Consider the following 21,023-nt stretch of genomic DNA (forward strand, 5'->3'; position numbering starts at 1 on the left):
AGTGCGCACTCTCCAACGGTCTGGGGGACAGTGACCCCCCCCCCGTTTAAAAAGTTTGAGGACCCTTGCTTTAGGCCATCAAATTAATGTCAAGACATTGGGAGCGGGAATTCAGACTCACATAAGTGGTGGTGGTTATTATGGCAGAATACAAGACCACAGCAGCGATCGTAGTAGCAACACGCTGTATAGCCAATTAGGGATTATCCAGAGCCAGAAGAAGCCCCATTTTCTGTGAACCCTAAACTGTCCGGTGAGGTGTTAATTACCCACCTTATCTCTCAGGGCTTCATCTCTTCCAGGGGGTAAAGTTTCCAAGGGAACCATGAACCCAAGGATGGTGGGCCAGGTAGATGTGAATGAGTATCTTCTCGGCCAGAAAATTTAAGGGGGCGACAAAAAATAGAGTAATCGAGATGAGTAATATTTTAATACAACATTTTATAACATCAAAATTAGTACCAAAAAAATCCACAATAACTGAATTATCAAAAATGTTAGTGAAAGACAAGATCCAGTCCTACATTTGCCTCACCCTAATGCTAGCCTTAGTGAACCCGAATGTTATAGAAGGGATATTTTAGCTTTCAGGATTTCTCTACATGAAGTAAGTATGTTTTCAGGGCAGAATGAGTGGCATGAGTGTAGGTGCATGTTAATTATCTAAGCTTCTACTACAACTTGATCAAAAAAATTTCTTTGTGTTGCATGTCAAAAGTATAGTTGTTATGTTTCTGAGAGTGATAACAACAGTGGGTAAATTTTGTTGAGTGCTTACTATGGGATACTCACCCTGCTAGGCACTTTCCATATATTATTTCTTTTAGTACTCACAGTCACCCTGTGAAGTAAGCACTGGTATTAACCCCAAGAGGAGATTGAGGGCCAGAGAGTAAGTAATTTGCTTGAGGTCATTCAGCTAATACTGTAGCCAGCCCATGCTGAAGCTGTAACTTTAGTACCACCGGGTTTGAGAAACCCCTCATTCTAGATCTGCATCTTTTATTTTTTTCCTTATTTTTATTCTGTCCGCCTAGAAAGATGATCATAGGCTTGCATCTTTTTAATCCAAGACTTAAATCTAGGTCCATATAGTTTACAATACGCCTTAGCCATTCAGGATGGTTTTGTGGGGTTTGGGTGATGATCTACCACAAGACAACCTTACAACAGAACTGCACTGCTAAGAGCTACTCATGTGTTTTTTTAAGACTTGGGCATGCAAATCTAGAAATATACCGATGGGAATCATTTCTTCAGCACACGGATTTCCCTGCTCTGCTTTCTCCCTTGTATTTCTGGATCTTTTATGTTGAGAGAGAGAGAGAGAGAGAGAAAATAAGGGAGAAGTGATGATGATGATGATGATGATGATGATGATGATGATGATGATGATGATGGTGGTGGTGGTGGTGGTGATTATGGTGGTGCTAGATAACATTTCCTGTGCCCTTATTATGAGCCAAGTGTTGCTGTGGATTGCTTTGCTAGCATTATTCACTTACTCATCAGAAAAAGCCCACCAAAGACAGATGAATCTCCATTTTCATCTGGAAACTGAGTCTCTGACAGGGGAAGTAACTTGCCCAAGATCATCAACCCAGGTGAGCGTTAGGGTCTGCTCTCCTAACCGCTACATGGTAGAAAGAAAGAAGAATGGAATGGCGAATTTGTAGAGAAACCTTCCCACTTCTTTTAAATAGAGCCATCACACCCGGCTGCAGCTACCAGAGAAGTTTCCAACTTTCCAAGGGCCCCGTCATCCTCCACGCCATGGCTGTGATAGGCATCCTCCTGGGGTTCCAAGTTCAAAACCTTCACGGAATTATCACCGAAGGACGTATTTTTAAAGGAGCCCAGGCTACCAAGTTTCTACTTCTTTGCTGCTTCTCTTAGGATTGAAATAACCTTATTGACGGAGTTTCAAATTAACATACCTAAATTAAGTAGAAGCTGCAAAGGAGTTGTGATATTCTACTTCAATACTTGGTACACGTCGTCAGCTCACAATTCTTATTTCTGCGGATTCAGAATACATTTCTCCCCCCAAAAAAAGAAATTTAGTGCCCAGGTGTTAGGAGAGATCTGGAAAAGGCATATCTGAAACGAAAGACAAAACAAAATGGGGAGAACTTAAAATGTTTTATTAATTTCCTCTTTTGAAGAATCATAACAAATCTGCTCTGTTCGCATCGATCTCAAATGAAGAAAACCTGATTAATGAGCACTGGGAGCCCATGGGGAAGAGCAGGAGCAACCCAGACACCCAGGAATGTGCTGATAGATGTTTAACGACTAGCTTTCTGGGAGGGAGGAAGCCCTGGTTTGTGGCATTGGCCAATTTCCGTGGTGTAAACATCCCCACTCAGACCTATTTCTAGCTATCAGTGTGATATCCCCGAGTGCGGAGTTGGGAAGAAATGTACAAGATCAGCTGTCGTGACCAGCACACTGCTGTAATTTTTTTTTAGGGGAGGAGGAATGGTTAGAAAATCAGCTCTTTCCACCCAGTGGCTGTCCTGCAGAACTGCCACTTCTGGTCTTGCTGTGTAACCTCAGGCTAGTCACTTCACCTCTCTGGGGCCTTTGTTTCCTCCTCCACAAAGGATAGTATGGAAGATCCTGTTCACCTCTAACATTTTAAGGTTCTAGAAGGCAGCGCCTCCTGCTTTTTCCGACATCCAAATGCCTTTAAGCGCCTTTCTGGAAAACCAAGTTAGTGCTGTGCTGCATCCAAGAGAGCCTCCAATTTCATCTACTGAGCATAAGGCTTGGAAAGGAGTGACTTTACTCCCTTTTGCCTCTTTCGATGTGCAGCCAATGGGGCATCATACATTTTTTACACTTCTTTTTGCTAGATGTGAGATCCAGGAAGGAAAGCATGGATGTTCCAGGGCTTTCTTCTTCTCCTGGGCCGGGTGTCTGCGTGAGATGAACTCACTGATCCATCGCTGTCTGCGATTTCCACCTCCCCTACCCTTTCGGCAGCAGAGCGAGAGTGTTGATAGTATCCCACCTTTTTTTTATTTTTATTTTTATTTTTCGCTCTCCAAAAGCTATTTACAAGAGTGGGAACTGCTTACATGAAATGGAGGGGAGGGCGGGGGGTGCGTTATTTTATTTTATTTTATTTTTTGCCTAAAAGGTGGCACGTCTCTCAGCAAAGAGAAAAAGGCATGCCGCACAAGGCTTGCTGGCAGTGATAGAAGCCAGCGCCGGTTTGCCTGTTGTCACAGCCAAAGCAAAATGCCACCTCTGTCTAGAAGCCAGAGTGCCACACTCCTCTTTTGTGTCCCCAAGATGTACCCATCCTGAGGCCCCGAGCTTGTCGCTTGGGCCAGGAGGTCACTGGGGTTTTCTTGAAAGCCACCCTCCAACCCCAGGAGGCTGGGGATATCACAGGAGATGATCGATCGTGGCTCTCGAGATAGATTTTCTGAGTCCCCAGATGACATGTTGGTTACAGCCAGAGAACGAGGAGTGTGAGGCCTGGCATGAGCACGGGGAGGAAGTTGGGGCTGCAGAAACACCGGTGACCCGGCGATGCTCCTGCTCCAGGACCCCTTCTGAACAAACCCAGATGCGGTGACAGCCAACGCTCCAGTATCCCAAGGCAGGAGGTGCCAAAGACAACCCCCACACACACACACCTCCAACAAATACTACCAAAAAAAAAAAAAAAAAAAGTTCCAGTAAAATGTTCTCATCCCTGGAGGGGAAAACCTGTCCATGCCTGAAGCAGTTTGACCCCAGCGCACACCCTCCTTCCGTGGAGTGAACTGCAAATCTCGAGAAAAAATTCCCCACCCCCCACCCCGCCTGCTCCCTGGGGAGGGACAGAAGGTTCCTGAAACTGACAGTTTCGCCTCCATGATCTTTAAAAGAGCAGAAGTTGGCTGCGAGGCTGCGGCGCTGCTGCCTCGATTGGGGTGGCGTGGTCCCCGCGGGGCTGGGCTCCAAGGAGAGCCACGTTGGCTCTGGTGAGCAAGGAGCCTCGAAAGGGAAGATCGCAAGGAGGGCTTCTCTCTGCGCGCCATGGCTGAGACTGTGCCGCTTCTTGCAAGGTGAAACTTGGCAGTTCTACCTTGCAAGTAAAAAAAAAAAAAAAAAAAAAGAACCTAAATTAATTTTTTTTTTTTTTAAAGAAATTAAGTCAGAAACAAGGCTTCGGAAAAACTGTGAGTGTTAGGCATAAACTGATTTTGGATGATCTTTAGGTGAGAAAGGGTGGAGTTACCAATCGGAAACATGTTTTTATTTATGCTTTTCGAGTCCCCACTGGTGTGCGGTGTGTGTGTGTGCGTGCACGTGTGTGCGTGTTAGCGGTTAGCACGGGAGCGTGCCTCATCTCGGTCCTCTAACCACTCTTTCTTTTCTGCATCTTTTCCGTGCACAGTTCCTATAGATGCCCCGTAAATAAATACAGAGGTCCATCCACACCTTTTCCATTTTATTTGTAAATTGTTTGGTATAAGCGGCGGGGCGTAACGAAACCTGGTGAAGTTTAAAAGATTAGATTTTTTTTTTCCATCTTGACACTTCATAACACTGTTCATATGTCTCTGAGTGAGATTTATGAATATATGAGCAGTACTGCAAAATTACACTGCACCAGAGACTTCCTGCACCACAGGGGTGACAGTCTAAAGTGACACAGCTTCAAGCATTTTTCACAGACAAGAAGCAAAATTTAACCCCCTTAAGGGGAAGTATGATTTCAACAGCTTGAAATGAGCTCATTTGTAGATGGTTTTTTTTTTTCTTTCTCTCTCTCATCTTCCATAATTTTTTGGTGTTAAGATTAAAACAGATTGCAGAGCCAATAGAAGGGCACATGAGCTGCCCAGAGTACGGTTTGGCCCTTAAAGAGAAAACCTCATTCATTGTCTTGATCAGGAAACTCCCCAAACCAGATCCAGGAAGGTAAATTTCCCCCTAAATTCCTGAGGTGTGCTCTCAGCCTGACTCCCAGAGCTGTAACTTAGCGGACCAGGTTTGGAGTTTTTCAAAAAGGTAAGTGGCAAGCAATGTCGATCAGTTCAGAGGGGAGAAGCCCTCATGCCTCTGGGCAGCAGAGACAATGGCATTAGGAAATAAGCAACTGAGTGAAATTAACCAATAAAAAAGAGAATCGGAAGAAGCAAAAAGATGTTCTGTATGAATTGACTGTACATGAAATGTCTATAGTGGAAGTGTTCCATGCCAGATTCAAAGTCCAAACTGATCTCTCTTCGATTGATCTAGTACCATGTGATTTGGGGCCAATTCATGTTCGTTATCTCTGTGCTCTCAAATTCTCTTTAACCGTTTTGTTTCCTCCCGGAACAGAGTGAGGTACTCACACGTGGCCTGATCCCCTCTTTGCCTTATAAATGCTCCATGATGTGTTGGCTGGAGAACTTTTGTCTCTTTTTTCAGCAATGGTACAACAGCTCCATGAACGTGATCTGTACCTGGTTGACGGACCGGATGGACTTACAGCTTCACATTTATCAGTTGAAAACACTAATTAGGATGGTAAAGGTAAAAGAAAAAAAAAAAATGATTATCCTCCTTTGCAAATAGCTTACTGAATTACATTCCATCCGCAAGCTGCTGAGCCTCCTTGACACAAAGAATATTAGTTTACATACAAAACAGGATCACTTCTAAAAAAAACAGTATCTCATGCAAGAAAAACCTATGAAATTGCTTTGCAATGCATAATTTATTACTCAGACATCAAGGCAAAATTTAATAAAAAGGAATTTGATAGCGTTGTTAAGATAGGGAAAACACTTTACGTATCTGCCATGCAAAAATGCTAGAGTCCATCGGACCCTTTGCCTTAGACTGTCAAAAGCTGGCTTTGGGCACCATTATGCTAATCACATCAATTACCAATTTCATTTATGGTTTAATTAAATAAAATTTTGCCACAATTAATTTAATAGAAATATTTACCCCCAGCTATTTCTAAATATGTCCTGGGATCATTAACAGAATGCAAATCAATATTGTTCTCATCGTTAATTGAAGTAGTTTCTCTTATAATGCGTGTATACAATCAAATGTAAAAGATCACAAAGGTGAGACAACATGCCCTGGAAGTAGCTTTCTTCCCCCTGTTCTTGTGTGTGTGCCTTGGACTAATGATAATTATTTCAGCGTGAAATCTCAGTGGTTTACATGAAATAATAAGATCACAGAAGGGGGTAAATACGTTTTTGATCATTTCAGTTTCCATTTGATGCTTCACCATAGAGGGTTTTAAAACGTTCGTATGCAAAACCCTCAAACCACAAAGTCTCCTTTAAAATATATTAACAATGAACGGCGCTAAATTTCTATTTCGCAATAGTTTGCCAAAAGTCTCCCCCACCCCCACCCCCAGCCCCCACCCCATTTCTTAGTCTCTCTTGGATTAGCACCATTTCGCTGAAGGTGCTCTTCTATCCTAGTGCTGACTTAAAACCAATTACTGTTCCATTGTGTGTAATTAAGGAGAATTATTATCATGTGCATTTGATCTCACAAAGCATCTACCCAGCAGCGTACGGCAGCTCTTAAAAAAGAAATGTATGCACTCAGACTATGAACCCAGCCTAATTTTCTTATTTTTTACTTCAGTTCCTTAAGGCAAGCTCACTAGTCATTGCCTGACCCCTTGAATTCCATTTTCTGGGTAAAAAAAAGAATATATATATATATATATATATATATATATATATATGCTTTGGGGAGGAAATCTATTGTTTGAGACCTTTACTGGGTAGATAGGAAAAGAAGACATCATTTGAATATTTTAAAATTACCTTCCCATTGATGTTATTTCCAGATCTATGTTTGGGAGTTAGCAATATTTCATTAAGAAAAAAAAATGTAAGTCAGAGAGGAGGTTTAATTTTAGCCTTCTGCCAAAAAATAAACAACAACAAAAAGCAAACAAACGCAGACGTGGGCCGCAGAGAAGGGACACAGAAATGTCACTGCCAAAGGAACCCGTTCATTTTCGCCAAAAGTGGGCCCAGCTTAGCTAACCTCACAACTCAGAGCTATGAAGCAGAACCCATCACCTCTCTACCTAGCGCAAAACCCAGAGGTCTCCTTCTCCCAGGCAAATTTCCAGGGATAATTGGCTTTTTCCTTCCCACATCGGCAGCCACTCCATTTATTCATCCATTCACTCATTATTCAGCAAGCCTTTGTTCATTCATCCAGCATTGGATAAACATTAGGTGAGCCACTACTTGTGTTATACCAGCTGGAGGACTCAAGAATGACTGGGTATGCTCAAGAACTTGGCATTGAGTATTTGGCCAAAAAAAAAGGGAAAAAAAGAAAAAAAAAAAAAGAATGACTGGGTATGGTTCCTGCCCTTAGGCATGGAGAGTCTAGTTGGGGTGCACCCTGCTCTGGAATTTGAACAAAGGAGAGGCTACTCCTTTAGTTTAGGAGGGTTTTTTTTTTTGTCTTCCTTTCCCCATCACACTCTGGGAACAATCATGTTATTCTAAGTGGCAACAGAACGACTGGCTGAAAGTACAAAATTCAAGTTAGTCATCTAGATATCTTGTCCACGCTATGCCTGGCATTTACTCAGTCTGCTCCCCTTCCCTGTCTGGGAGAAGACCCCGTTCAGGTGGCACCCTAGCTTGCTTCTCATCAGCAAGCCTTGCAGCTGCAAGCATGATTTAGGATGACCTTATAATTCAGCGTCTAAACCAGGTTACTTTTAAGTTATTGAACGTCACCAAGCCAAACTGTATTCACATGTCATTACAACATGTGACCTTCAAGAGGAGATGACATTATGGTCGTTAAGACTGCTATGAGAAACAGAAATAATGATGGGAGCGGCTTTGAGGCATGCTACCCTCCCTTCTCTTGCCCCGTTAGCAAGTTTTCCATATCAATAGGAGAAACAAACAGCAGAATGAGTAGATGAAATGATATGCAGTGTGACGAAGAGAGTTGTAGTTAGACAGAGACCTTTACAAAAAAAAAAAGATTATGAAGTAGACAACAGCCAGATGCTTCTGGTCATGTTCAATTAACACGAAGGGATTTCTAGAAAAACAGTCCTTGAGATACCTAAGGAAATCCGAGAGAAACTGCCTGGAGCAACAAAGAAAGAACTTTGTGGTATGGTAATACCAAACCATTGTTCTTGAAAAAGAGCCAAGTTTCTTCCCCAGACCATGGAAGTTGTGAAACGGAATAGATCCAGTTCTTTCCCAAGGAGACAAGAAATGAGTCAGATGCCTGAGACATAAGTCGAAGAGGCATTAGCACTCCCTCTTCCCCGTGATCATTGCTGCCCGTGGTAGGTTTCGTATACCAACATACATACGTCTGTCTTGTGAGCTGAGACAGTGGGAAATCAGTGCAGCTCGTGCTCGAAAATGCTAAAGACCAGGCTGCAGCAGAAATCACAGAATGCCGTGGTCACTTGATCCGTTATGTGCATGTTTATAGCCCCTTCCACGGCCTGTTGTCGTATATTACACTAGCCCAAAGAGAAAGAACCAGACCACAAAAAGGAGCCGAAACAATGATGCACTATGTCCTTTTATGGAGCTGAACAAACACGAGCTTATGTTCTCTGCTTTGTCTCACCGAACATAGTTGATCCCGTCACAACGTCTTCTTATTCTCTGTCGTTCAGCGACATGTCCGTTTTCACCGAGGGTGAGACCAGGGCGCAGTGGCTTTTCTCCTTTGACAGTGCGTAATGCGGGGACGTTAGCTAAAGGCCCATGCGCTCACGCCGCCCGCACCTGCTTTACGTCCTGCCCCTCCCCACCGTGGAGACGGGATCTCCCTTATCATTGCCTTTCTGTTTTGTTTTGTTTTGTTTTTTCCCCTCCTCTTTAGAAAACCTATAGAGATTTCCGGTTGCAAGGGGTCCTGGACTCCACCTTGAACAGCAAGACCTACGAAACCATCCGGAACCGCCTCACTGTGGAGGAAGCCACGGCGTCAGTGAGCGAAGGCGGGGGCCTGCAGGGCATCAGCATGAAGGACAGCGACGAGGAGGATGAAGAAGACGACTAGACCGCTGGGTCCTCCAGTCCGCTGGGGGAGGGGTGGAGTCCCCTAATCAGTGCATGTCCTTAGTCTGTTAGTTTAACCCCATTAGGGAACTTTTCTGTCAACAACCACGCCCATGAGATGTTTACCAACACAGTTGCCATTTTAGCTGCGTGGTGGTACCGAGATTAGCAAACGACCTTCAGACCCACTGATTTCCCGATTTCCGTGTCTGTGTGTTCACAAGCGATGTGGAGCACCATCCTTTAAACACCGTTCATGGAGATTACACAGTCCAGCCGCTAGGCGTGTCCCCTGCCCTCGGCCAGGACAAATGATGCTTCACTCGTGTACCGAGTGTGCACGGATGGTAAATGAACGTGAGGACGAACACGCCGAGTACTTCCACTCCTTTGTTTTGCGTGCGCGGATGCCAGTTGTTTAAACGAGTACGTAGATAATTTAATTAAAACACATAGATCTGCTTTGTTTTTTTTTTTTTTTTTTTTTGGAAGACAAAAGGCAAGTCTCCAACCACCAACTTTCCATTCCTTCTGTTCCCCTACAACTAAAAAAAAAATGACCCCTTTGTGTCCTTGTCAACCCCATCCTTTCACTTATTCCTATAGTTGGCAAAAAAAAAAAAAAAAAAAAAAAGGGATGGCTACATACCAATGGATTAATTAACTTAATTGCCACGGCCAGGGGGCAAGCCTATCATGACTTAACATCAAGCACAGTTCAGAAACAACCGTCTTCTGTCAAAAGTTTATCCTATTCAATGTTACGTTTTGCTTTTATGTTTCGATGACTGTATGTAAAAAATAAATAAATAAATAAATAAATCCGAATATTTAAATTGTACAACCCCTAGACTAAAAACGTGTTTATAATAAGATATGGATATTTCCTTCAGTAGACTGTAACCATAATTTAAATTATTTTGTTCCATGCTGTTTTTTATACCCGTCATGTACATTGCATTTTGACCTGTAACTGCACGGCCAGTGGGGTTCGCTGCAGAGCTATCTCTTTCTGTGTACGTAGTGGATCCATCTTGCTTTTGCCTTATATAAAGCCTACAGTTATGAAAGTGTGGGACACTGTGGCTTCTCAATAAATAACTATTCCAATGTCCTAAGAATACAAGCCTGAGTCTGTCTTCCTCCCTGTCGCCTTCGAAAGCCAGAACCGAAACACAAGCAGCAGCGAGCATGGGAAAGGGCAGGGAAGGGGCGGTTTTCTTAGCGTGTTCTTGAAAACCGTTGGAAGTGGGTCGTCTTCAAACGCTCGTGGCTCCCCCCCCCCCCAGAGACTGCCTACAATTCCGCTAATTCAGACTCCACTAACTCAGAATCCGTGGGCATTTGGACATGTTGGGCAGATTACGCTCGCATTATAGGATAAATAAGGGTTTGCTAAGCAAGTGAGTAGTGTAAACGAGAGGAATGTTTCTCCTGTATGAAGAGGAGGCCAACAAACTGTTTTTAAGCACCACTTTAACAGCAGTGTTTGCATTCAAACAAAGTGTGTGCCAATTATATATGATTCTTATATATTTGTTAAAGCATTCTACAAGATTCTGGTGCTCTTCTCGCTCTTCTGGCCCTGTCAACAATACAGTCACCCAAGTTTGAAGGAAATCTAACATTTGGTGGCCTTGGCTGGATCTGTCACTAAACCAGGCTGATCTTTCCTTGGGGCTGACTGAGGTTTTAAGGAACCGGCCACTTTGCCAATAGGTCCAGGTGAGGATGGTCACCAGTAGTTCCCTGCAAAAACAACCCCTCTAGACAGGACATCCCCGTCTGTTAAGTCTTTGAGGTGCAAATCAATAATACTTCCGGCCCTAAGTGGGTTCCCATTTATTGAGCAACTATTCTGTGCCAGGCATTCTGCATATATCTCATTTAAATCTCATTTAAATCTCACAACTACCATAAAAGAGAGTACTCTTGTTATCCTCGTTATAGATGAGGAAATTCAGCTCAAAAAGGTTAAGCAAACTTGCCCAGTGGTTATACAACTCTGTGCAGAAGCATTAATCCAGAGACAACAGCATAAAGCTGGTAATATAAATGATGGGGATATATCCTTCAGATGTGAAAAAAAAAAAAAAAAATTGCCCAGGGGCAGATAGTTAAGTCACAGTGACGAAGTCAAGATTTTTAAACAATTTTTAAATTGTTTTAAATATTCTAAAAAAATTTTTTAAAATTTTATTATATTTTGAGTTGCAAAACTAAATCATATTTCTTGTGACAATTACAGACATTGTTTTTAAAATGTGCAAAGAGGGAGCATCTGCCCAGTGTATAGGAGTTGGGAAAAAGAGGAAAATGTTCAGAAGCCCTGGAGGAAAGCTAAGTGAATGGATTAGATCAGGCGTCCTCAAACTACGGCCCGCGGGCCACATGCGGCCCGCCTAGGCCATTTATCCAGCCCGCAGGGTGTCTTTGCCGCCGCTGCCTGTCCTGCTTAGCAGCCGACTGGTCCCGGGCCCACAGTGCGCACTCTCCAACGGTCTAAGGGACAATGCACTGGCCCCTTGTTTAAGACGTTTGAGGACCCCTGGATTAGATAGTTCACCAAATGGCGTGATTCAAAAGTCATAAAGAGAACCAAGCCAGAAAAGACTGGGCCTCTAAAACCAAACTTGAAAAAAGAAAAAAAAAATCCTTGACAAGGGGAATTCACCACCACTTAGCACTGAGGACCCTGTTAAATATCATCCCCCAATGGGACAACCCCGGGAAAAGGGCCTTGGGGAAGGAAATGAGGTCAGAAAAGGTCAGAGAGAAAATACCAACCAAGTTATCCCCGGTTAGAGCTGGCCTTGGGTTAATCTTACCACGGACTCAAAGCTGAGGAGACAGCTTTGGTATCTTGAGCTTTCTTTTTTTATTTCTTTGGAATGGTATCTTGAGCTTGCTTTTTTTTTTTTTCTGTTTAGTTTTTTTTTAATTATAATATACACACAGAAGAGTGCACAGATTCTAAGCATACAACTCAGTGATTCACTCATGAACATGAGTGAACACACTCATGGAACGACTACTCAATCCAGAACTGGAACACCCCAAAACATTTGTACCTCCGTAATATTTTGAAATTTAAAAAATTTTTAAATAAATTTTTTTAAAGAAACAGAACATACTGAAGATCCTGGACATACCCCATGTCCTTGCCCAATTTCAATCTCTACCCTCTTCCTTACTTACCAAAGGAAACCACTATCCTGATGTCTAATAGCATAGATTACCTTGCCTGTTTTCAACTTGTGTGTAATTACGATCATAGTGCATGTTCCTTCATGCCTGGATTCTTTGGCTCTACATTATATTGTTGGTGTAGCTGTGGTTCATTTCTTTTCACTGCTGCATAGTATTCCAATGTATAAATACACCGCAATTGACATATCCACGTTAAAATGCTGTTTCCCATACTGGGCTATTAGGAGCAAATTCATACTGCCATGAATTTCCTTGTATTTATCTTTTGGTGCAATTGCTGGGTCATAGGGGAAAGGCATGTTTATTTTTAGAAGACGCTGCCAGTTTTCCACGGATGGACGGCACACAGAGCTATACTGTCACCAGCAGCGAATCAAAGTCCCCGTTCTTCTACATCCTTGAAAACAGGTATGGTCACCCTCATTTTCGACATTCTGGTAAGTGGTGCGGTGGTTTGTCATTACAGTTCGCTAATTACAAAAACGGAGTTGATTGCTTTTTAGCACGTATGTGTCGGCCGTTTGGAGAGCCTCTTTAGTGAAGTGCATGTGTGTAAGTCTTTGTCCCTTTTTTTAGAAAAAAGAGGAAAATTGTAGAGCTCTTTGAAGACTGATAGGGAAGAGGCCATAGGAGAAAGTGGCAGATGGATGGAGGAGTTGTCAAGGAAAATGTTAACCTGACAAAAAAGCATTCACTGTATTACCAGTCCACAAATGGTTGAGTACGTACTGATCAGGCTCTGTGCTAGGAACACCGGGACTCTCTCCAATCCTCTCCCTCTCATCAGCCAGCAAGACCTTTCTAAAAGTCAAGTGTGATCTTGCTCCTCCTTGATGAAAAGCATCCGATTGCCCGCATTTCTCTTACGATGAAGCCAAAACTCCTTAACGTGGCATCCCAAGACATGTACGATCTGGCCCTCGTCTACCTTTCCGGCCTCTCCTGTTGACCCTACTCCTCTTACACGCAGGGTTTGTGCACGACGCTTCCTGCTCCGCACCATGCTGTTCCCCCCCCCCCCCCCCGGCACCTGGGCCCCTCCTCTGAACTGCCTCATCTCACTCTTCAAATCCAGGCTAAATTGGAGTTCGCCAAGGAAGGCTTTCCAAACCCCACCCTCAGTTCAGCAATCATTTCCTTACCGTGTTTCCCCGAAAATAAGACAGGGTCTTATATTTATTTTTCCTCAAGAAGACACCCTAGGGCTTATTTTCTGGGGATGTGTTATTTTCTTTTAAGTACAGTACAACCATCTACATTGATTCAAATAGAGTGAAGTCGTCTTCTTCTGGAACATCATCATCACTCTCCAAACCCCGAATCCCATCCTGAATTTCTTTCGACTCTATGTCCTTTAGAACCACTGGCCCCGATCTCTCATGTGGAGCACTAGAGCTCTCATGGGGCAGATGAGAAGGGCTGCTCGTGTTCTTTATGGCTCTGCGATGAAATGCATGGGTTGTGCAGATGCGCTGCGCAGCCACGCCCGTCACTAGGGCTTATTTTCATAGCCACGCCCATCACTAGGGCTTATTTTCATAGCCATGCCCATCACTAGGGCTGATTTTCATAGCCACACCCAGCACTAGGGCTTATTTTCATAGCCACACCCATCACTAGGGCTGATTTTCATAGCCACGCCCATCACTAGAGCTTATTTTCATATCCACACCCATCACTAGGGCTTATTTTCGTAGCCACGCCCACCACTAGGGCTTATTTTCGGGGTAGGGCTTCTATTGCACAAATGCTTAGAAATCCCACCAGGGCTTATTTTATGGGTAGGTCTTATTTTCAGAGAAACACGGTAGTATATATCCGCATAACACTCTACTTCATTTTCACACTGTTCACGAGTGGGTCGTACACCTTGTACCAGTTTCGTATCTCTCTCTCCCACTCTATCCCCAGTGCACCGCACTCCAACGTGACTAGGGAATCAAGGCTGCAAGTGCAAGGATGGAGATGATCTGGCTGCTCTTCTCTTGGAACCTTTAGTCTAGGCCAGGCGTCCTCAAACTACAGCCCACGGGCCACATGCGGCCCGCTGAGAACATTCATCCGGCCCGCCAGGTGTCTTTGCCGCCGCTGCCTGTCCTGCTTAGCAGCCGACTCGTCCCGGGCCCACAGTGCACACTCTCCAACGGTCTGAGGGACAGTGGACTGGCCCCCTGTTTACAAAGTTTGAGGACCCCTGGTAGGCAGTATGTATCTTCCAAAGATGCCTATTGACTAAATATTAGAAGATTCAGAGGAGAGAGAAGGAAAGGAAGGCTTCCTGGAGGTCACAGGTCTTGAAGAGCACACGGAGAGGACAGGAAAGGACGTGCACAAAAGCAGGGGCTGGCCGGGGGGATGTGCCCCTTGGCCGGAACTCTACAGAGACGAGAAACTGCTCTCTTCTCCAATGGATTTCCAACGCACATAGTAATCACTCAACAAATACAGGCCAACACGTAGTGAACTCTCAGTACACGTTAATACACAGTAAACAGTCAACAAATACATGTTAATTTAAGACATTAGTGGACATGCTCAGTGTTCAGGGGAGCCTACTTCATGGAGGAAATTTATGCAAAGGGTTGGGAGAGGTTACGATGGGAAGGGTAGATGGAGGTGTCAAAGGAGGACATTTAGTTTCATTTCGTTTGGGTCTGCTGGTCTGCATAGGCAAGAGCTCACTACTATTTTTAGTTTTTTCAAAACATTTAAATTTTTTAAGTTAAAAAAATCAAATAGAACAGAATTACATGAAACAAAACGTTCAAGCCTCTTCCCCCCCCCCACCGCCACCCAACACCCATTTCCCCAAAGTAGCCATTGCTAACAGATGGGCATATAGTCTTCCAAATATGTTCAATTCATATACCAGTATATTGGAGATTTTATATATATATATACACACACACACACAAATGGGAATCGTCTTGAGCCTACTATTTGGCAAACCACATTTTCCATTTATCGGTGTAGGGTCATGGGTACCTCTGCACATATACACTTTCCATATAGATCCCATGCAGCACAGCACTTTGGTGGTGGGTGTGATGACTCTGGGAACGAGTGTGATGTATTTAAGGAGATTTTTCTGGTCAAAGAAGAAACAGGAGCAAAATAAGGTAAACTGAAAACCCAGGATGAAATTTAAGATGGATCAAAACATAATGCAGGAAATGAGCCATCTGTAGGAGTGACCCAAAAGACTGTTGGAAAATGTGTGACTGGAGAATTTCTGAAACACCCCAAATCCAAACACCACCCTCCAGCAGCACTCTGTTACAGTTATCTGTTGATGTGTCTGTCTCCCTGCTAGACTACTGCCAACTCCTTGGGGTCAGGGACTGCATATCCATTTCTGCATGACATTCTGATGCCCGGGATGTAGTAGGCACTCAATAAATGTTGGTTTGATTAAGTAGGTGAACACCAGAAAGGCGTGCCCAATTTTGATCATGACCAAGAAAGCAGAAACTAAATTTACTGCAATGCATTCTGTCTATAAAGAAAGAATTACAAAAGAAGGTAGAGAATCACGACAGCTTTAGACAAGATATCCATCCACCTCCCCGCTACCATGACCTGAATTTCCAACGCAGGCATGAACAGTCACGCCATCGTAGATTTGGGTTTCTACAAAAATTTCAGAAAATCAAACAACAAGAGTTGTATCATTATTGCTTAGGCACAAAACTTAATTAAGTTCATTTCACTTACATTTCAAACTCCAAAATAAGTGTGTTCTTTGTGGCCAGATTCCGTCAGACCCATGATGAACAAATCTGAAATGAAATCAAATCAGGCTCAATTCTGCAATTCTTGGTAAACAAATTTTTAGAAATCAATATTCATCTTTTTATTTAAGGTTGTCTTGCTTCATCTAAATACTGAGATTATCATCTGCTTTCCTTCTTATGAAACCATGCATTTCATCTAAAGTTGTAAATCTGCATTTGTCGTAACTAAGCAAAACAAGAGAAAAGGGCCGACGCTGGTACAATCTGCTACCAAAGTTCTCTACCCTGACAGCACGACGAAGGTCAAAGAGAAACACCGAGCAACAAATTAATCACAGACACCAGCTAACAGAGGGATAAAACGATTACAACTAGTGTACACAACTACAAAATAAGAGGAATGCAAAAGCGACAACAAGCCAAAAGTACACAAATTTTTTTTTCGTATTTGCTAAGAATTGATGGGGGGATGGCCAAGAAGAATTGTAAACATGGTTATGTTGGCATATTTCCCTCTGTCCATCAGAAAAGCAAGTTGGCTTGTTTCCTGGGTGGCGAATACAATTGCAAAGAATAAACATGGCTTTGCTTAATGCAGGAAACATGTGATTGAAGATAGTACAAATTGCAGAGAAAGCGTCGGAAATGTTGGAAGGTATTTAAAAGAAAATTAAAAGCAACAGAAGAAACAAATACTGGTGGCGTTTGGTGCAAAGAAAAGTGCAGTTTGGGTGGAAGCTATGGCTAAGTTTCAAATTCTAATGGCACTAAATTGTTCTAAACAAGATCGCCAAACTATGTACCTCACTGTCTCCCCCAGCACCTCCTGGAATAGAATGGAGTTTTGAGCATAATAACTTCCTCCACAGTATTTTTTTTTGGTTCAATTATCTTAATTTTGAATAAAAAGAATTCTTTAAAAAAAAAATCAAACCTCAAGATTATAGGCTAAAAATTCCAGAGCATATGGAGGATATTGACATCGCAATGTATTTGGAAAAGTTGAACTCTTCAGAGCTTTAATTAAATGACAATATCTAGTTTTGTGATGTTCAAAGTTGAACTCCTATGAAGTGATTTCTGGCAGGATAAGGAGATGTCTTTCTCTCCAAAACTCGGAGTTCTTGAGTAGTTCCGAGAAAATGATTTTGGAGAGATGAAGGTAGACTAATGATGCCCAAGTCAAGGAAATGGGCACAGCAATAGCACACAAAATTCATTTCTTCTCCAGCTTTAAGGCAGATCAATGCTTATATATCATCGATTCTAAAAATCTTTTTTTCACTTTTAAGATCTCTAAAACTGGGATGCATCCTGCTACAATAAAGAAACAAAGTCCCGTGGCATCTACCCATTGTCATTACCAAACCTCCACAATCTAACACAGTCTTGGGTTAGTATTCTTGGAATGCAGGCAACAGGAGGAACCTGTCCCAGGGTAGGTAGAATCTTCCACGAGGTGAACTGAAGGCAGAGGCAGAACGAGGGGTGACTCAGCAGTGGACATGCAATGAGTGCTCATTCCCTTGACTCTCAATGAATTAGAGAGAGAGGATTCTTGAGATGGGCAGGGGCCTGGATCCTGTGATTACAAAGGACAAGGGCTCAAACCACTCTATTTAATATTGAAGTAAAGATGAAAGCAAGGAACTGCGGGATTTATAGACCACTGGGTGACTGGTATAGCAGGAGTGAACAGACAGAAGAGGCTAAGGGCATAGGTTCCGGGCTGGGTTCAGTGGCTCACGCCTATAATCCTAGCACATTGGAAGGCCAAGGCTGGGAGGAATGACTTGAGGCCAGGAGTTGGAGACCAGCCTGGGGAATGGTGAGATGCTGTCTCTACAAAATAATTGGAAAAAAAAAAAGATTAGCCAGGCATGGTGGCATGCACCTGTAGTCCCAGCCACTTGGAAGGCCCCCTTGAGCCTGAGATTGAGGTTGTAGTGAGCTAGGATGAAGCCACTGCACTCTAGCCCAGGAAACAAAGTAAGACGCTGTCTCAAAAAATAAATAAGTTTTTTTAAAGAGCTTAGATTCTGGAGTCAGGCTAACCTTGATACAGATTTCAGATGATCAGTGGCAGTCATGAGCCCTGTGACCTCGAGAAAAATTCCTTCATTTCCCTAGGCCTTAGTTTTCCCATCTGTAAGATATAAATAATCATAATAATGCCCTTAGTATTATTGCCTATTGTCATAAACTCATTGGATTATCATCAAGATTAAATGTAATCTATGTGCAAAGTGCTAAAAAAAAAAAAAAGATACACATGCTAAGTGCTCAGTGAATGTCAGCAAATATTTTATTCTTAATATCTCAAGCTCTTACGAGCCTGCCACATGTTGATTTTTTTAACATGTTGATTTCAGGCTTCCAACAGATCACAGATACAGCCAAATCACTACCCCTTAAGAAGCTGGATTTGTTGCTTGCGGTGCCTGTTCCACTTCTTCCCAAAAGAACAGCTCAAGATCAGCAGCAATGTGTTGAGAAAGGTATTCTTGCTACCCACTTCTTTTTTTAGCATTTCCTTTGGTGCCTTGGAAAAGAGGAATTTGTTCCCCTTGTCTATAATTGTTCACATTCTCCTTTCCCTTCCTTTGACCGCAGGTATCAGTGAATAAATATCAAATGCGTGAATTGACGAACACATGAGTTTTTTTCCCCATGTCTCCTTTTCCTCATCACTGGCTTAATTTGAGTTTCCCTAGAAACAAACCCCAAGATGAGAATTCTAGTGCAAGAGGTTTACTTGGGAGGTGATCTAGGAAACACTAATAGAGGAATGGTGAGGAAAGATTGGAAAGAGAAGGTAGCCGCTGTGGGTAAATGGAGTTTGATATCCCTGAGAAAATCTGTGTTCCAGAGTAGAACATACACTTCAGCGTGGCAAGAGAGCTGGGGCACCCAACTCCTTTTTCATCATCAGTTGAGGATAGATAAAGTTGGGGTCGGCAGGCCGGGCGCAGTGGCTCATGCCTGTCATCCTAGCACTCTGGGAGGCCGAGGTGGGAGGATCACTCAAGGCCAGGAGTTCAAAACCAGCCTGAGCAAGAGCTAGACCCCATCTCTACTAAAAAAAAAAATAGAAAGAAATTAATTGGCTTACTAAACATATTTAGAAAAAATTAGCCAGGCATGGTGGTGTGTGCCTGTAGTCCCAGCTACTTGGGAGGCTGAGGCAGGAGGATCGCTTGAGTCCAGGAGTCTGAGGTTGCTGTGAGCTAGGCTGACACCACAGTACTGTAGTCTAGGCAACAGAGTGAGACTCTGTCTCAAAAAAAATTAAAAAAAAAAAAAAAAAAAAAAAGAGTAGTGAAATACATTTCAGCCTTCAACAGAACAGACTACAATGGAGCCAGGAAAAAGAACAAGGTAGATTTATATATGGCTGACACTGAAGGATGTTCAAGATATATTGTTGAGATAAAAAATCAAGGGCCAGGCCGGGCGCTGTGGCTCACGCCTGTAATCCTAGCTCTTGGGAGGCCGAGGCGGGCAGATTGCTCAAGGTCAGGAGTTCAAAACCAGCCTGAGCAAGAGCGAGACCCCGTCTCTACTAAAAATAGAAAGAAATTAATTGGCCAACTGATATATATATATAAAAAAAAATTAGCCGGGCATGGTGGCGCATGCCTGTAGTCCCAGCTACTCGGGAGGCTGAGGCAGAAGGTTCACTCGAGCCCAGGAGTTTGAGGTTGCTGTGAGCTAGGTTGACGCCACGGCACTCACTCTAGCCTGGACAACAAAGCGAGACTCTGTCTCAAAAAAAAAAAAAAAAAAAATCAAGGGCCAGACTAGCATTTAAAGAAATTTCCCATTTGTGTTAAAAGAAAATAAGCAAATCTATCTGTGTATGTATTTTTTTGTTTGTTTGTTTGTTTGTTTTTTTGAGACAGAGTCTCACTCTGTTGTCCAGGCTAGAGTGAGTGCCGTGGCGTCAGCCTCGCTCACAGCAACCTCAAACTCCTGGGCTCAAGCAATCATCCTGCCTCAGCCTCCCGAGTAGCTGGGACTACAGGCATGCGCCACCATGCCCGGCTAACTTTTTCTATATATTTTATGTTGGCCAATTAATTTCTTTCTATTTTTTAGTAGAGACGGGGTCTCGCTCTTGCTCAGGCTGGTTTCGAACTCCTGACCTTGAGCGATCCTCCCACCTCGGCCTCCCAGAGTGCTAGGATTACAGGCGTGAGCCACCGCGCCCGGCCTTTTTGAAGAGATTCAATGAACACTTGCCATTTGGGCTTCCCAGAATCCAATTCCATGGAAATTGATGGAAAATTGATGTTCCCTTTCCCCACCTCTGACAGCTAGGATGTGGCTAATTCTAGATGCTCTAGCTTAGAACGTTGCCTCTTGAGAGAAGGACCCAAAGTCACGGCAGCATTACGAGATTGTCACTGTGGCCTGGGGACAGCCCGGAGGCTACCAGTGACCAGAGGGTGGGCCCAGCAGCAGCAGGGTCCCAAGTGGAGCTGTCCTGTGCTTGTGTTCAGCTGGGCGCCCCCTCACTGGTTCCTTGGTTCCTGGTGGAGCCTGTTTCCCCAGCCTTCAGCAGATTCCCTGAGCTGCTCTGCAAACCCCTTCCCTGTTTCCACTTCCCGCTGCTGACAGCCAAGAGCACGGACTGACATAAGAAGAATCCAGAAGAAACCGGTAAGAGTGGTCACCTCCGGGAATGGAGATGGCAAACTTTGGATGGGAAGGAGGTTTATTTCTCAGTGCATACTCTTTTATGTTGTTTGATTATTTTAACCATGTGCATTTCCTTCTTTTTCACATTTAAAACACTTTAAAGGATTGTCATTTAAATAATATTTTCTGTTAAAAGTAGAGGCAGCACCTGGACAAGAAAAATGAAGAATTCAAGTATAATACTAGTAGCAGGTGCAGGATGGAAGGTGAAGTAGCATCCTCTATACTCCGCTCGGGTCTTCTTACCAAGGAAGAGATTTTTTTGTTTGTTTTTATTTGTTTGTTTGTTTGTTTGTTTGTTTGAGTCAGAGTCTCACTCTTTTGCCCGGGCTAGAGTGCGATG

General features: G+C 43.3%; 1 protein-coding gene across 4 annotated transcripts in view; it reads left to right on the forward strand.

The window, feature by feature from the left end:
- Positions 1 to 9,727, forward strand: part of CADPS (calcium dependent secretion activator) — a 483,222-nt gene extending 473,495 nt beyond the window's left edge. For all 4 annotated transcript variants that reach the window (XM_075998810.1, XM_020284645.2, XM_075998809.1 and 1 more), the window contains 2 exons: positions 5,419 to 5,523; positions 8,857 to 9,727. In XM_075998810.1, the coding sequence (XP_075854925.1) occupies positions 5,419 to 5,523; positions 8,857 to 9,036 (285 nt within the window). In that variant the 3' untranslated portion in view covers positions 9,037 to 9,727. The remainder of the gene's footprint in view (positions 1 to 5,418; positions 5,524 to 8,856) is intronic.
- The last annotated feature ends 11,296 nt before the right edge of the window (positions 9,728 to 21,023 follow it).

Source organism: Microcebus murinus, chromosome 30 (assembly GCF_040939455.1).
Source record: "Microcebus murinus isolate Inina chromosome 30, M.murinus_Inina_mat1.0, whole genome shotgun sequence".
Lineage (NCBI taxonomy): Eukaryota > Metazoa > Chordata > Mammalia > Primates > Cheirogaleidae > Microcebus > Microcebus murinus.